This window comes from Phocoena phocoena, chromosome 19 (assembly GCF_963924675.1).
Source record: "Phocoena phocoena chromosome 19, mPhoPho1.1, whole genome shotgun sequence".
Lineage (NCBI taxonomy): Eukaryota > Metazoa > Chordata > Mammalia > Artiodactyla > Phocoenidae > Phocoena > Phocoena phocoena.
In genome coordinates, this window is record NC_089237.1 from 33,077,523 (window position 1) to 33,095,361 (window position 17,839).

General features: G+C 40.9%; 1 protein-coding gene across 1 annotated transcript; it reads left to right on the forward strand.

Moving 5' to 3' along the window:
* The first annotated feature begins 356 nt into the window (after nt 1-356).
* SMIM36 (small integral membrane protein 36) lies at nt 357-638 on the forward strand. Its single transcript, XM_065898141.1, has one exon. It carries the CDS (start codon nt 357-359, stop codon nt 636-638), a length of 282 nt encoding a protein of 93 aa, XP_065754213.1.
* Nucleotides 639-17,839: the final 17,201 nt, after the last annotated feature.

Genomic DNA, 17,839 nt, shown 5'->3' on the forward strand with positions numbered 1-17,839 from the left:
TAACAGCACTTACTTTTGTTCACCAAAACTCCGTGTTTGGGCATTGAATTATATGGACCTCCTGCTTACATACCACACTTTGGTAACATGAACCATGTCTCTTTTTCTCTTTCTCTCTGCATAGGTGAGTTGATGAGACAGTTTCTGTGCTTTGGTGGCTGTAGTATTAACAGAAGAGCTTAAGTTATTAAACCAGGCAGCTTTAATCTGTGAGGTCTCCTGAAGCAGTGAGGATTAATGTATTTTTATTGCAGAGCCAATGTAGCTATTCCATCGAGCCGGGGTTTGCTTCCAGCAACCCCCAAACTGGCCCCACTGCCTTTCTCTAGACCCACTTCCCAACCGTGAGGGATGCGATGGAATTTTACCTGGAGATTGACCCTGTCACCTTGAACCTGATCATCCTAGTTGCGAGCTATGTCATCTTGCTCCTGGTTTTCCTCATCTCCTGCGTGCTGTATGACTGCCGAGGCAAGGATCCCAGTAAGGAGTATGCTCCTGAGGCCACCCTGGACGCTCAGTCCTCCATCCACCTGGTGGTAATGCAGCAAAGTGCTCCGCGGGCCCACTGGGCAAGGGGCCCTGGCCTTCATTTTGGGAATCGTGCTCCACTAGGGAAGAAAAGCACAATGGTGTGAGACTGGCTGAAGGATACTGGGGAGAGAGCACTAGACATTCTGGACAAAACTTTCCCCACATGGCTACAATTCTCTCGGCACACAGGTCCTGCTTGGCTACGTAAGTGGGAGCTCTGCCTTCCTTTCTGCTTTCTCGTCATCCTCCTTGAGGGTGAAGCAACTGTTTAAGGTAAGAAGCCCACGGCGACCTTTGGTCAAGGTCTCCAGATGCAAAATCTCAGCAATACTATTGCTTAGTGAAGCTGGTTACAAGTACATTCCTGATGAAGCTCTTCTTGCAACTTCTAGGAGAGATTGACATTTGAGAAAGGGTTGAAAGAAGCGAGTGCAATTGTGTGTGTGTGTGTGTGTGTGTGTGTGTGTGGTGAGGAATGAGACTAGCTCAAATCTATCCTATACTTAGCAAATCCTTTCTTTTCAAGGCAACCACTGAACTTTTCCAGACTTAAGATATTTATTATTTCTATAGGTACCAGCTCTTCACATTCATTCCTCACTGTGAGTCAATATGGTAAACACAGTAACTGTAGAGCATGGTGGTTTACTGACAAATCTTGGAGCCTGGGTTCAGATCCTGTCTCCTTCACTTACTGGCTGTGTGACCAGAGCCATTTGTTTGTGCCTCAGGACTAGTGGGATGACCTCCAGGCTGTTTGGAGTATTTAAATGAGTGAATTCACTGAAAATACCTGAGACAGTACTTGGCACGTAGGGTTAGCTGTTATGATGAATATTAATATTATTCCCTTTCATACTTCTCATCAAGAAATTTAATCTCCAGTCCTCAAATCTGACCTGGTCCAATGCAAAGTTACTGAGGTCCCATGGCTTGGTGTTTCACTCCCCCAGCACTACTTGCTGTCTTCCTGTTCCCTTTCTTTGTTGCTACTAACTATAAATTTGTTTTTCTGCTCATTCATTTATTTTCACAGTTTTGAATTAGTATCTCCATTGTGTATGTATGTTTTTTATTAATCCTCCGTGCTCTGAGCTCAGAGCAACTTACATGTTCACTTGGTGATATACTAAACCCCTTCTTCTAATCAGGCCCTGTTGGAAATACAAAGAAATGAGTGTGTCATGACCCTCTCTTCGTTCTTTGCTGCCTAACAGGAAGAGGAGGAGTCAGGAATGACTCAGAGGATGAAGGACAAGAAAGCATTGCAAATTCTGTGCTAGAAGTCTACCTAGAGTGCAGGGGTCTGCAGAGACATGGGTGCCTAGCACTAAGAAGGGGCTCAAGAAACATTTGCATAATGTTGAATAAACAATTTCATCTTAGACTCAGGCTTCAAAGATGAGATGATTTGTCTTGAAAGATAAGCAACTATTTTCTAGAAGGACAAAAATGTGTTGGGGGCTTGGAAGTAGGACAGGAGATGGCATTTTAGACAGAAGAGATAATATAGACAAAGCTTGGAAGCAGAAATTGTAGAGTTCACTGACTGTGACAGTCTGATGGCTTCCAAAACTTGGAAGAAAAAGTGAGAAATTAAGTTTCATTTTAGCTTATAGAAAACTTGAAGAGGAGGTACTGACCCAGCCTGCCCTGTCAGCTTCAGCAATGGGCACTGTTTTGACATTGGATTGTTGAGTAGTATAACAAAAGCAAACAAAACCCCAGTAATTTTGTTTTCAGATTTTTAATATTTAATTTTTTTCTTTATATTTTATCAGAAAATCATATTTTCTCTTATATATGTGATTTGAAAATTATATTGAGAATCTTTCAGAGACATTTTTTTCTTTTATGGTCAAGGAGCCATCCTTACCTTAATAGTGAAAATATAAAATTAATGGGAAAATAGAGTAAATTAACAGGCAGCTTCTAAGAACCTGCACTTTGCCTAGTGTGAACTTCACCTGGACTAACCTTATTTACTTCCCCATCATGGGAATACATATAAATTAGTGGAGAAAAAAATATATCAGTGAAAACAAAAATCCAAGGACCACAAGAAAAGTGTTGACAACAATAATAATTGTAATCGTAGCTTTTTGAGAGAGAGAAATATAAAATGTTTATCTCATCTAATTTTAAAGTTAAGATTATATAATCATTCATTGATAATTTTTAGATAAACAAATAATTTCAATTATATTTCAATTCCATATTGTGGTCAATTGAAGAAGAAAAACTAACAGAAATGGAAGAAAAGAAAAATAAATTCTAAGGAAAAGAAGGAGAACGAGAAGAACAAAAAACCAAATAGTTAAACTAACAACAATGACAGAAAAGGGAATAGAAATAAAGTCAGGAAAAAGAAGGAAACTAAAAAGACTCTAGGGTGGACGTTGGAATAAAGGGCATTAAGCTTTTCCAAGCCTGTGGTTCCTTTGATTTGTGGTTCATCTGGAGTTGTGTTCTCCAACAGGAACCAGCTTCTCAGCTTTTAAAACAATCTTTTCTGTATAACACGTACACTTAGAATCTTATAAGAACTAGAAGTATCTTTAAGAATTTTACCAACAAGGAAACTAGCCCAGAAAGAAGAGTGATTTTCCCAAGAGCCTTTGGCTTCAGAACTGACACAAAGTTCCTATTATTCCCTTTTTCCTATTTGTCCCCCAGTCCTCTTTGAGGTAAACATTATCTCTTACCTGTTTGTAGTTTAAAACTTTGTGATTTATTTCTTATTTTTTAAATAAAACTTTAATTCCCAATGGAATTATTAGTTGCACAGCTATGAAATTGTAACCAATGTCTTAAAGCCTGGTGAAATGGGTACCAGCTAGAACCAAGGAGTTCCTTTTACAGTCAAATACTACAGCATTATTTTTGTTTCCTTTTGGGATTAGGACTCCCTTATTCCACCTTCTTTTAATTCATTATTCTCCCATCATGCACAATTTTTATCAAAGCAAATGCAATATTTTGGCCTAATTTGGATGATAGTTGTGGGAAGGACATAAACAGAACTCTTCCAAGGCCAGGGAAGGGAGGGAGAGAATGTAGGTTTGTCAGGAATCTCTACATGCCAGATACCTTTTTTTCACCCTCCCCCTCCCCTATGGGACAGACACAATTAAAAGTAGCTTAAAGATAAGAAAATGGAGGCTCAGGAAAGCACTAGAGCTTGTGCAAGTCCACAGCGAGTTCATGCAGGAGGCAGCATCTGAGCTCAGTTGTAGGTATGTCACCTCTGCTCTCTATGTTTTTCAGCCATTCAAGGGCAGTAGCAAACCCATGTTTATTCCTCTTTTTCTCTCTCCCATGCTAGAAGTGCATACCTGGGAGACTGCTCAAGAAAAAGCTGTTAAATCATATAACAGTATTTTCAGATTTCCAGCAAAGAAAAAATAAATTGTGATAATTTGGCCAGAACATTATCTTCTGATATTCCAAAAGACACCAAGATGGAATGGCCTAAGGCAGGGCTTGGTGCCAGAAATGCCAAGCTCAAGACCCTCTGTCTCTACCTGCTGTTGAGCCTTTTATGCATCACTTAACTGCTTAAGCCTTTTGCCCAACTTAAATACAATGTTGTCGATGAGGTTTAGAATTATATATGTAAAATATCTGGCATGTGGTATGATTTCAACACAACGAAAGCCACTATTATTATAATACCAACAGATAAGGTGAAAGTAAGGTAGGGCATCTTGCCACTCAGCGGCAAAGACTGCTCCTGCAGATTCAGGCTCATTTATGGGACCACTGAGGAGAAGGAAAATGAGGTTGGAGAGCTGCCACACACAGCAGGAATTGGGAAATAGGGGGAAGCATCTGTGATGGGTTGAAGACATATGTTGAAGTCTTTACCCCCAGTACTTCAGAATGTGATCCTGTTTCAAAATAGGATCAGTACCAGTATAATTAGCTAAGGTGAGGTCATAGTGGAGGAGGGTGGACCCCTAATCCAATATGACTGGTGTCCTTATGAAAAAGGGGAATCTGGACACAGACATACACACAGGAGAATGTCTGTGAAGACTAGAGTTATTCTACCACTTGCCAAGGAACTACCAGAAGGGAAGAGAGAGGTCTGGAACAGATCCTACCCTAGTGCCTTTGGAGGGAACATGACCCTGCCAACACCTTGATCTCAAACTTTGTGCCTCCAGAACCATGTGACAGTAAATTCCTGTTGTTTAAGCCACTTAGTTTGTGGTAAATTGTTAGGATAGGATTAGCAAACTCATACAGTGCCTAAAGATAATTTTACTACATATAATGGGACGCTTAACATTTTAAGGCCCTTTGGAGTCAGTGACATGATTCTTTTGGATGTGACACCATACTGAGTTGGGGCCTTGGGCAGAAGCTAGAAAGCTAAGCTTTATCAGAGTTACCTGGGAAAGAGACATGCACAAGCAGAGTAACAATTTGTTGTGTTTTTAGGGAGGGTAGAATACAGGAGAAATGTCTTGAGGAAGAAACTATGCTTGTGGTTTTCCTAAATAGAATGTAAAGGATAATTGAGAGGAATAAGCTCTATAAAGAGGAGGAAGGGGCCAGTCACAAAGAAAAGATGTTATGGAGTCCAAGTGTAAACCTACTGGGTTGAAGCCAAAAAAAAAAAAAAAAGCCTCAGAACTAGCCTTAAAGAATCCAAGTCCCTCCAGATATCCCATAGATGCTTCAGAAGCCACTTAGTGAGTGCCAGACACATCATTTAATCTGCCAGAAAATTTGTAGGGGGAGGAATATTTATTCTTATTTTAGAGACAAGGGAGTTTCAGATTGTCTTGTCTGAACTTTTAGGGGACAGAATAGGATTAGCAGAGCCCTGGGATCCTGACTCAGCCCTGAGTTTGCCTATAATTCCATGGCATCCCAGAATCTATGCAGAGTAGCAGAGCGATCGGGCCTGCTGAGTGTACACTTTTGCAATCTGTCTCTCACTGCCTTTACTTTCAGGGAGCACCGATAACACAAACCCCTTGATGAGGGCAAAAGCCCCTGAGAACTAGAGGGCACAGTCCAGTGTTGCTCAAGAGTACAAAGGACAGCCCTTTTCTCATTACTTCATCTTCCCTGAGAACAGTAGTGGTTGAAATATACAAAGTAAAAGAACACTTGGGCTGTCAGTGTTCCAGATAAGGGTTTTATAACACGAAGATTAAGAAAGATCTCAGCTACTTCACATCCTCCCAAGATAGTGGGAAGTTGTCTGCACATGCTTATTTTTTGTTCGAAGTTTCTCTGTACTTGACTGTTATTTAATTAAACATCAGCCATATGCTGGGATCTGCTGGTTCTCTGTTTGGCATATCTACAGCCTAGTGGCCTCAGCTGCAATCTAAGGTTGAAAGACATTCAAGACTTAGGAGATACTAGAAGAATGAGGACTTGCTTAGGATGAAGGGGACCAAGGGAGAGAAAAGCCTGTTGCTCCAAGGGCTGGGGTGGGGTGTGCTTAAAATTGGCCAACAAGGGGCTTCCCTGGTGGCGCAGTGGTTGGGAGTCCGCCTGCCAATGCAGGGGACACGGGTTCATGCCCCGGTCCGGGAAGATCCCACATGCCGCGGAGCGGCTGGGCCCGTGGGCCATGGCCGCTGAGCCTGCGCATCCGGAGCCTGTGCTCCGCAACGGGAGAGGCCACAACAGTGAGAGGCCCGCGTACCACAAAAAAAAAAAAAAAAAAAAAAAAAATTGGCCAACAAGCATGCAGAAGAAACGTGGCAGTGGAATTTGGAATCTGAACTGTTTGTCAGAACTGATAAGGACATTCTTACTATGGAAATTTATCAGTGACAAGTTGCTTGCCATTAGGTGAGGGAGAAAAACTTGTGATAGAATTTTGGAGAAAAATTTCAATGTTAACAGTCATTAGACAGATACTCAGGAGGAAAACCAGAAGGTCCAGATAAGGAAACAATTGGTTTCTTAAATGGCAACAAGAAAGTCTCCCTAAATTTAACCTAAATCTCTTCTGCCTCTTATACTCTACATTCATTTTCTCTCATTTGCCCCTTCTGGGTTTTATTTTTTTTTAGAAATCACTGTTTATAGGGTGATTTGTATAAACATGTCTCATGAAAGAATCCAATCAGATTAGATCACAGTCATAAGTTTCGTGATCACACTCATAGCCTATTGACGAATCACCATCAGTTGTGAGATGTCTGCAAATCATTTGTTACCAAAAATAAGTTATGTAAGTTTGTGAATGATTTACCTATTTTCAAACACGGGGTGAATTAAAGGTAATCTCAATCCTAATGCCATTGTCACTTCTGTGTACTCCAGTGTTGTTGCTGAGGCAGCGCTGATACAGGTGTGGTGACAGCTAACATGGAAGCAATTGCACATAGCTATTGATCACTCATCTATTTGACAAATATCTGACCTACTTTGCACAGGCCTCGTGCCAGGTCCAGGAGATACATTAAGCGCACAACAGATGCAAGTTCTGTCCTCACAAAGCTTGCCAAGTAGCAGGAAAAATTCCTGAGCACTTTTCATGTATTGTCTGTCTATCCACTACAACCCTAAGAGGTACTGTCTTTTTCCCAATCTTATGAATTTTTGGTAGCTAAGACTCTGAAACCCATTCTCCAGACCAGTGGCCTCCAAGCACCTCTGAGCCTGCATTCCTTTCCCTAAAGAAAACTTTAGTACTCACCTGTGTGTGTGTATTTATATAAGTATACACTTATGAATATTTAAATAATATATATTTAAATAAGTCTAGATTTGTAGATATATATACACATATGCATATACTTATACATTTCATGTACTTTACGGATCTTCCTGTACACCTCACCTTGGAGACCACTGCTCCACGCCATTCCACCACCTTGCCTCCTGATTTTGTCTGTGTATAACAGCAATAATCTACCTCTGATCTCCCCCAGCCTAACCCTAGGTTTTGCTCTGGATGAGTGGGGATGGGAACCTTGTCTGAAATATATTTTTTTAATAATGAGCAGTAATTTTCAAGTTTGGACTAGATCTCTGTACTGTTAAGGACGTTTTGGCAAAATTCCTTGATGATTTTTTTAAATATGCAAAGATAAGTTCTTCTACTTTGTAAATCCTATTCATTTACTTGGAATTCTCTTTCCTGGCTGGATCTTAAGTACCTCCAACAAAAGAGTGAGTGTCCTGTATGCCTGTTTCAGTCCCCGCAGCCCCCAGTAAAGGACTGAACACATCAGGAAATCTTCATCCTGTTAGAGAAAGGAAGACTTTTTTACTTCAGCTGTAGAATAGGAATTACTATCCCGTGGAAACAAAGTGCCCCAGACACAGGAGGGAGGTGGCTGGGCTGCTCTGACACCCCCAAGCTTGGAAGACTAGGAACGTGCAGCACATGGTCTTGTAATGAACGAAGCAGCCGAGATGATGCCAGGGCTGCCCCCCTCCCTCACAGGCACAGTGGAGAGGAGGCTGGGAAACCAGAACAACAGAAAAGAGTCCTTCCATCTCTCTACCCGTTCTGGCCCCGGCGCCACCAAAATCATCCAACTTCCTCTTTCCCTCTTTGCTTTTTCCTCTGTGAAGATGCCTCTACTGAACCACCAGGAAAATGGTTGCAAGTCCTCCTGGACCCGGTCCTGCCACGTCCCTCTGTGTTATTAGACTCTGCTGCTGCCCCAGGTTCCAATTCTAACCCAGTCACTAACTTCCTGGGAGGTTTTAGGCCCCACTTGCTCATCTAGAGAAAGAAAGCAATGAAGTTAATTAACAACCATCCAAGGTCCTTCCAGCTCTGGCATTTTTGACCCCATATCTCTCCTTTTTCCTGAACTTTCCTCTCTCCTGGCCTTTTAGAATGAGGAAATTATAGACAGGAGGATTTGTCCCAAAAACCTGCCTTTGGTTGTGGCATTGTTATTGATCAGGGAGCTGCAAAGTGAGGCTTAACGAAGGGCTAAGTCCTTTTCTTTCACAGGAGGCATGCACACACCCCATTTTCTAACATGTCTTTCATCTGACATTTCAATTAACTATCCCCACGTTGGTGCTTCTTCAAGTCAAGGTCTCTTTTGCACGCTTTGGAAGGAGCATAAACCGTGACAAATGGTCTCAGTGTAGGCATATGGTGATGCATTGATTTCCTAGTTGCTGGGATGTATTAACAAACTTACTGTCCCCAAATGTAAAAATAATGAACTTACTGCCAAGCGTGGAACATTGACAATGTAAAACAGATTAGATTTATTGGAGCCTCGGAGACAATCCTTAATTTTTACTAGAACATTGCCTTTTATTTCCATCCTAAGTGAATTTCAATTGCCTTCCCCCTAAAACCTTGTTTTCACATGGTTGCAGTGATTAGGAATTAAAAAAAAATTTTTTTAAGTGAATGCATTAGTTAGAAATTGTGCTCAGCTATGACTAACAAAGACACAAAACACAGTGGCTGAAACATGATGGGGACTTTGTTATCTCTCCTGCAGCTTGAAGTTGGGAGGGAGATGGTTCAACCTTGTACAGTGGCTCTAAGATACCCCCAAGGACCAAGGTACATTTATTTCTGCCCCATCAGTTTACTTCATGATTTCTATCTCTGAAGTTGTCTTCTCATTACAAGATGGCCACTGCAGTGCCAAACCTTCCATCTGAGTTCCAGGCCGGGAGAGAGAGGAATAAGAGGGGAAGGACAAATGGGCTGATACCAGTCAAGTCAGCTGAGAGGCCCACTCAACCACTTCTACTTATAGTTCATTGGCTAGAAGTTAACCAAATGTCTACCCCCATCTGCAAAGAAGGCTGGAAGATGCAGAGTTTTGCAGGGTACATTGACTTTCCCCCCAACCAAATTCAGGGTTTCATTACAAAAGAAAAGGGAGAGAATGAATTTGGTATAGGCAACTGTCCTAGTGGGGTTGTTTTTCCTTCTAAAATTAATACCTCTTTTTGTTAAGGTAAACTTGAAAGCTCTGGAATTGGAAAAGAAAGAGATAATGATGATTTTAACTACCCTAAGTGATCTCCAGTAGCAGTTAGTGTAATTGCATGCTTGGTTTTTTATTAGTATTTGTGTTTTTCTGATTGTATTTTTTTGACTATAAAAGGAATGCCTATCCATTAGGGAAACTTTGAGCAAAGTATAGAGAAGAAAATAGGAATCACCCATAACCCAGAGATAATTACTCTACTATTCTGTTGCATTTTCTGCCACTTTTATGTATATTTTTCATATTAGTAATCATAGTGTATGTATAAGCTGGTACTTTTTTTTAACTTTCTACATAAAATAAGTGAATTTACATATGACCCTACCTAACGTCTCCCTGCACCCTTATAACAGAGCATTTCAAATCATGGTTGCAAAGCTGTTTGGAAGGTGCTTAAAGTAGGAGAGACTGGTTTTCTCCTGTTCTGCTTCTGGGAGGCCATACGGCAGATCTGGCTCACTTCTCACCCTCACTCTAAGACTATATCATATGCTCTCCTTTCTGTGTTTTTCCATCTTAAAAAATGTCAAGTGTACATGCCAAAAGTTTAAATGATTCTTCAGGGAACATGAACTGTCATGCCCATTCTTACTGCATGGCTCACAGAGGTGGATTTTGCTCTGGCTTGTAAATTCATAGGATCTCATAGCTAGATAGGGCCTTCATGGCCCCATGCCCAACCCCTAATGCAACAGTGGAGAGAAGCAGAAAGGAAAAGTGCCCTGTTCAAGGTCACATGGCATGGTCAGTACCAGAACCCCGGCCTCCCAAGTCCCTTTCTAGTGATTTTCCAGCTTACTTGAGATGCTTTGGATGGCGCAACTGATTGCTAAACTTCTGGTCAGTACCAGAACCCCGGCCTCCCAAGTCCCTTTCTAGTGATTTTCCAACTTACTTGAGATGCTTTGGATGGCGCAACTGATTGCTAAACTTCAAAGGTGTTATGAGTCCCACAGAAAATACACAGCCAAATGCAGCCAGTTGCTAAAGGAATTAACTAAAGCCTAGAGATTGGTAACTTGCTTAGGGTGGCATTTCTCAGATGGGCGATTCCATTTAATATACATGGTTTTTCAGAGAAAATATACACTCTACAGAAAACAAGTTTTTCCATCCAGTGTTCATTTGCTATGAGCTCAGACCTTGCTAAGTGACAAAAAGTTGTGCTATAGATTATAGAATTCACAGCCTGATTGGGGAGATGAGAGAGACATAAGCCAATATGGCACATTCATACAATAGAATGTCATGAAACTGTGAAGGAATGAGGTAAATCTGCAGGAACGGCCATGCCCATCATATATCATTAGAAGAAAAATGCTGATCACAGAGGAGTTTGGTAGGATATGTAGTATGATTTCTTCTGTGTTTAAAAAACAAAGTACATTCACGCACTTACATGTTTTGTGTGCATAGAAAATATGTAGACAAATACACACCAACTTTTAACAGTGGTTATTCAATAGAGTGGGATTTTAAGACGGGGAAATAACTTTTTATTTACTTTTTTCACTCTCATGTTTCTGTTTTTAAAGTACAATTATAGGGCTTCCCTGGTGGCACAGTGGTTGAGAGTCCGCCTGCTGATGCGGGGGACGCAGGTTCGTGCCCCAGTCCGGGAGGATCCCACATGCCGCGGAGCGGCTGGGCCAGTGAGCCATGGCTGCTGGGCCTGCGCGTCCGGAGCCTGTGCTCCGCAACGGAAGAGACCGCAGCAGTGAGAGGCCTGTACCGCAAAAAAAAAAAATAATAATAATAAAAAAATAAAATAAAATACAATTATATATAATCAGTTTCCTCATCATACATTTTGAATAATTATAGCAACTACCACAGAGGAATTGTGACAATTAAGCGAATTGCTATGAATAAAATGCTTAGAACTTTACCAGGCACATACTAAGAGCTCAATAAACATTAGCTTTTATGATGATGTTGGAGGATGTTGGGGGGAGAGATGAGTGCTCACATGCTCTTGCTGAACATATACATTCATACAAGTTATTTATAAGGCAATTTGACCAGATACATATGCCAAGAGCCTTTAAAATTTGAAAGCATTTTGACCCAGCTGTTCCACTTTCAGAAATTTCTTCTATGGAAGAAATTGTGTAAGTATATAAGAAATACATACAAAGATGAATAAAGAGCAAAATGTTGGCAACAAGCTAAATATTCAAAAACAGGAATGGTTTAATAAATTACGGTGCATCTTTACAATGGAATAATAGGCATTCATTGTAGCAGTGAATTCATTAACATGGTAATATGTTAATGATATAATATTAAGTGAAAAAAAGCAAATTTCCAAATAGCATATACAGTATGGTTACATTAGGGTACAAAAAATATACATATGTATGTCTAAAAGCACATGCACTTAAGTATTAATAGTATTGCACCCTGGGCAATTGTGAAAATTTTCTTCTTGTACTTAGCTGTAGTTTTCAATTTTTTCTACAATGAGTCTCTATTACAAGTATTTTTTAAAAAAGACAAAGTGGGAGCATTTCATAATGTAGCCTCCATGCCCAGGCATGGGGACACCTCTGCCTGGGAGCCAGAGGAGATGCAAGTGCTTCCAGCCTCCAAGGATCATGTGGGTAGGTTTTTTCAGTCTCTACTGCAGACTCAGCAGACATGGGGCTAGCTTCATTGCCTGACTTGGGAGACAGACTTTTGAATGTTGATTGAATGCCAAAAGAAGGATATAGATGAGCAAAGTTGGGCCATGTCATTGCAATCAGCAAACTCAAATTCTTATGATGATAATTCTTCTAGTTTTTCCTGGTACAGTCCCAGTTTATGTTTTCTGTCCCAGCATAATTATGAATAACATCACTTTCATTCTCGGTCACCCTACCCACTTGGAGTTTATTCACTCGTTTCATTATTTCCTTTAATTTGTTCTTCTAGATGCTGTATTTCCTGTACATTGAAGTTATTAAAGGCTTGTTCAGGTTCAACTTCTTTTTTCGCAAGAACTCTTCATAGGTGGTTCTGTTTGCTGTATATTGCCTCATATCAGGAGGTGTGCACACAGGTCTAGTTGTCCCACTTTTAGTGATAAGCAAATTGATGGTGGATTCAGGTGGTGTCCACGTGGTCAAGCCATAGTAAAGTTCTCCATCTTCTTCATCTCATGGTTTCATCAATTGCTGATCATTGCCTGAATGATTGCATTAGAAGTTAGAAAATAGGTCTAGCTCTTATCATTCCTTCCACATTTATTGGCTGGAATTCTTTTGTAAAGAAGTCTGTCCCTCATCAGTTAGGGCTGGGTTACTCTCTAGTATAGTTTATATAGGAAGGACAGAATACATGCTGAACTCTTTCCTTCTAATGGTCAATTTTCAGAGTAAGGAGTTGAAACCCTTACAACGGCACCCAGAGTTTTTTGGGTTTTGGGGTGGTTTTTTCTGAAGTTTTTTGTTTGCTTGTTTTTTGGTGGGAAGATGTCTATTTATTTCATTCTTAAAATTTTGGTATCATGAATTCATTGAGTTCTTCTATGTTAAATCTAAATACATTTATAAAACAAATTATACTTATTAAATTAGGAACTGTCTGTATTAGTCAGGGTTCTCCAGAGAAACAGAACCAGTGAATGTGTATGTGTATATACTGCATATATATGTAGAGAGAGAGAGAATTTACTCTAAGAAGTTTGCTCACACAATTGTGAGCCTGGCAAGTTTGAAATCTGCAGGGCAGCCCGGCTGACTGAAGAACCAGAGATGAGCCGAACAACTCGAGTTTAAGCCTTCTGGAAGCAGCCTTAAACTTCTTCTGTTAAGGCCTTCAACTGATTGGATGAATCCCACCTACATTATGGAGGGTAATATGTTTTATGCAAAGCCAGCTGATTTAAATGTTAATCTCATCTAAAAATACATAACTTCACAGCAATATCTAGACTGATGCTTGACCAAATACCTGGGTACTATGGCCTAGCCAGGTTGACACATTAAATTAACCATCACATTATCTCTATTTAAAAAAAAAAACTGGCAGTACAAGTTAGGAAATGCAAAATGAGTTGTAGAATCAATGCTTACTGTGGGTGTTCACAGATGCAGAAGAACTCTTGGGCTGAACCAAACAAGAAAGGTTTGCATTAGCCATTTCTGTGTGTTCTACTGGCTTAGGTGCTAGACTGAGTGTTGGCAAAAATGGTGCCAGTTCTGGCACTTCTCATGTAACTTCTCTTGTGTAATTTATACTACTTCACTGAGATTCAGAATCTTCATCTGAAAATCAAGGATAATAACATCTGTCCTACCTGCCATTATACATTGTCATGACAGCCAAAAGAAATTATGTCTATTAAAGCATTTTGAAAGCTCTGCATGCTATGCAAATGTAAGGTGCTATTAGACTACTTTTGTCAACAGCCAACGAATCACAGAGTGTCAAGCAAATGTGCTTTAAAGCTGCAGCCGTAAGTGCAAGGCCACATTATCATGATGTTCAGTGACTTTCTCTTCACTCGAGGGAGGCCACCACTCTTAGCCCCACATTTTAAGAAGAGGGAAAATTGTTACTTCCCTAAAGGAAAAAGAATCAGTGTACTAATTTTCCATATTAATGCCTCTGTCTGTAAATTCATGTTTCCCCTAGAGTCCCTATTTCTGTATGCCAACCATGTAGCATTGACAAATACAAATGATGGATATCTGACTGGCTTGACTCATTCATTTATTTACTCAATAAGCATTTATCAAACACCTAGTATATGTGAGACACTATGCCAGATGCTATTGGAGACACAGAAGTGAATCAAATCTAGATTCTCTCCTCAAGCAATTTACAGGTTCTTAAGAGGAAGAAGCCATAATTAAAAAAAAATACAATACAATATAGAAATTGAAATGTACAATGAGAGAGATAAGTGACATCCCATGGAAATTCAGAGAAGGAGAGATCAAGTTCAACTGAAAGTTCCAGACAGCTTCTTGGAGGAGGTGGCACTGAGCTATCCTGAAGAATAGGAATAGATTTGGGCCTAGGTGGGGCGGGGGGGGGGGGCAGGCAAGGTGAAGCAGATGGTGTTGGGGGGGGCGTTGTAAATGTGCTGGAGAATACAAGGTTCTTGAAGGGAAGAAGTAGGAACGATGTTTGGACATGTGCTATTTGTGACAAATTACAAATTCTCTCCTTTACCTCTAACTTCCTTCTCTGTAATTTTGGAGAGGATCTTAAGATTCATCTAATGATGGCAAAAAGGCTTCCTCTGTCTAGCCCACCAGCTTCTACTAATGGGTAGCAGAAGGTCATATCTGGTCGGTCAGCTCAATGGAAAAGGTTATTGTCAAATAACTACTTAATAAATTATAATTTTATTATGATTATTATGCTTTCAATTCTAAAACTATATGATTCTCAGAAACCAAATCTTCTCTGAAGGTTTTTAACATTTTAGATATAAATCTTTCTTAGCTAAAGTACCCATGGCCATGCTTCCCAAACCTAAAATACAGAACTTAATTTAGCCTCCTTGATGATTCAGAGTCAGCCTCAAAAACAGAAAGGATCAGACTGTGCTGTATCACAGCATTGCCAGGACCCATGGGAGCACAAAAGATTATTTATCTCAAAACTCAGTGACTCCAGATTGCTCTGTTTGTTATCCTTTTCTTCTTTTTTTTCTTTTTTTCTTTTTTTTTTTTTTTTTTTTTTGCGGTACGTGGCCCTCTCACTGTTGTGGCCTCTCCCGTTGTGGAGCGCAGGCTCCAGACGCGCAGGCTCAGTGGCAATGGCTCATGGGCCCAGCTGCTCCGCTGCATGTGGGATCTTCCCGGACCGGGGCACGAACCCGCATCCCCTGCATCAGCAGGCGGACTCTCAACCACTGCGCCACCAGGGAAGCACCTTTTTTTCTTTTTTTTCTGCCTTGTTGCTGAGCATTCAAAGCTCAGATTTTGATGGTCTCAGCATTCCCACCCATCTCATCCCATTTTTGTTCTGTTTGCTACTCCTATTCAACATGAGGCCTGGAAGTCAGATCACCAAGTTCTGTTAGAATTACATGTAAAGTAAGAGTAAATAAGCTCTGAGTAAGGGTCTAAGAGGATTACTTACATGTAAAGTATCTTGAGACTTAGTGCCATCTGGTCTGGCCGTTTAATTAAAGGGGTGTGTGTGTGTGAGAGACAGAGACAGAGACAGAGATAGAGACAGAGAGAGAAAATGTATGTTTGCATGTGTGCACACATGTAAATGTGCTTTTCCCTTATGGTTTTTTACTGTGATTGTGTGACAGGCCAAGTGCAAGATAAGTAAAATGCGACAATCTATAATTTGCCTAAAGAAATTGAGAAGCATTGAAAGATCTAAGTAAGAAGAAATTTTGTAACATTGCATATAAGAGATAATCATGGTTGCCCCTGCTATTACACAGACCCTGTGATGATTATAAGGTAGTGTAAGGAGAAACCATTATCTCTGAGAAACAGCAGTTACATGGTTAGCCTAAATTCCCATGGGAAATTGAAAGAAAATGATGATTAGACTTGAGGTCTCCGGATCCCAAACCAGAGTTCCTTCAACTACTACGAAATGCTACCCACATGATAATTATTATTAGAAATCAAAGGAAATCCTGCACCTCTGCACTTCTACACCACATTGGGGTTGGGGGGAGGGATTTAACCAAGGGATGTGAGTTTGGAGTAAGTACAATGTATCTCAAAAATCTACCAATGTGTGTGCTAAACAGAAACACCTGGAAAACATATTAAAAATATGGATGTTCAGGTCTCATTATCAAGTCTATTTTAGGAGATCTGGGATTGGGACCAGAAGTTTGGAAGAGATTTTCACCCTTAAGTACTGAAGCATCTAATTCCATCAGAACTACAATACCATTATCACACCAGATTTTGATTTTATGAGAAACCCAACTGCCTTGTGTTCCCAGCCATTTAGTATTCAGGCCTGGGCTTTAGATAGTCAGAAGGTCATTGTTTTTTTCACAGCACATCTTTCTTCCTGCCCCTGCCTTTCCTGTTCAGCTCACTGTGTACTTCTCAGCCCCTTCACCCATGCCTGTGCCAAAATAACAGAATACCTAGGCATGCATGAGATGCCACCCAATTTCTTTTGGTTCTACCTTTGCTTGCGGCGCTCAGCTAGATGTGGTGATGAGGTTACTACAGGACATTCTCACTAGCCGGGCCCTGCCTCACAGGAACGTTGAGAATTTTTCAGCAATGATCATGTTTCTGAAAGAAAGGTCAAATGGTCGAAGGTAATGTTAACAGTAAAAATGGTGACGGTGATCCAGCTGGGGACTCAAAAGCATGCAATGGGGTTGGAGGTCCACCTGCTGATGCTACACCAGCAGCAGCAGGGGGTCTTACTGAGAGTACACACTGGAACAAGTGTTTTTGTGCACATCACCTCATTTAAAACTCATGACAGTCCTAAGATGAATCTGGGGCTTTCGTTGGCTGAGTCCTTGCCAGGAAAGAAGAGGAGTCTTTCTTCTTCCCGCTGGGCTCTGCTGTCATTACAGGGTGTGAGAGTATCCATTCCTGGTCTCCCAACTCTATTTAATTGAGGTTTCAGTTTATGAACTTTTTTGTAGCTAGCAGGGCCCATGTCTCATTGTTGAGACTAAATATATCAGATATTCACTTTCCCAGCCTCACTTGTATTGAGGATGTGAGAATGTGACCCACCCCTTCAGGGGACTTCTACAAAGGGCTTTCCTGTCTCTAAGAAAAAGTGATATGTCCATGAAAATGCCCTTCTCCTTCATCACTTGCCAGACACTTGGCAAATAGTATCTCCTTTTAACCTCAAAACAACTCCATGAGGTGGTTAATAACATAGTCCTGATTTTAGAGATGAGGAAACCAAGGCCTAGAGAGATGAATAACTTGACCAAGATCACGTCTAATAGATGGCATGGCCAAGATTTGAACCCAGATGTGTATTGTTCCTGTTATAGATTGAATTGCATCCCCTCAAAAGTTATGTTGAGGGCTTCCCTGGTGGCGCAGTGGTTGAGAGTCCGCCTGCTGATGCAGGGGACATGGGTTCGTGCCCCCGTCCGGGAAGATCCCACATGCCGCGGAGCGGCTGGGCCCGTGAGCCATGGCCGCTGAGCCTGCGCGTCCAGAGCCTGTGCTCCGCAACGGGAGAGGCCACAACAGTGAGAGGCCCGTGTACCGCAAAAAAAAAAAAAAAAAAAAAAAGTTATGTTGAGGTCCTAATCCCCACTACCTCAGATTCTGACCTTATGTAGAAATAAGGTCTTTATAGAGGTAATTAAGTTAAAACAAGGTCATTAGAGTGGACCCTAATCCACTGATGTTCTTATAAAAAGGGATAATTTGGACACA

Excerpts from the sequence above, each read along its gene's own strand:
- SMIM36 (XM_065898141.1), top strand. The coding sequence starts at position 357 with ATGGAATTTTACCTGGAGATTGACCCTGTCACCTTGAACCTGATCATC.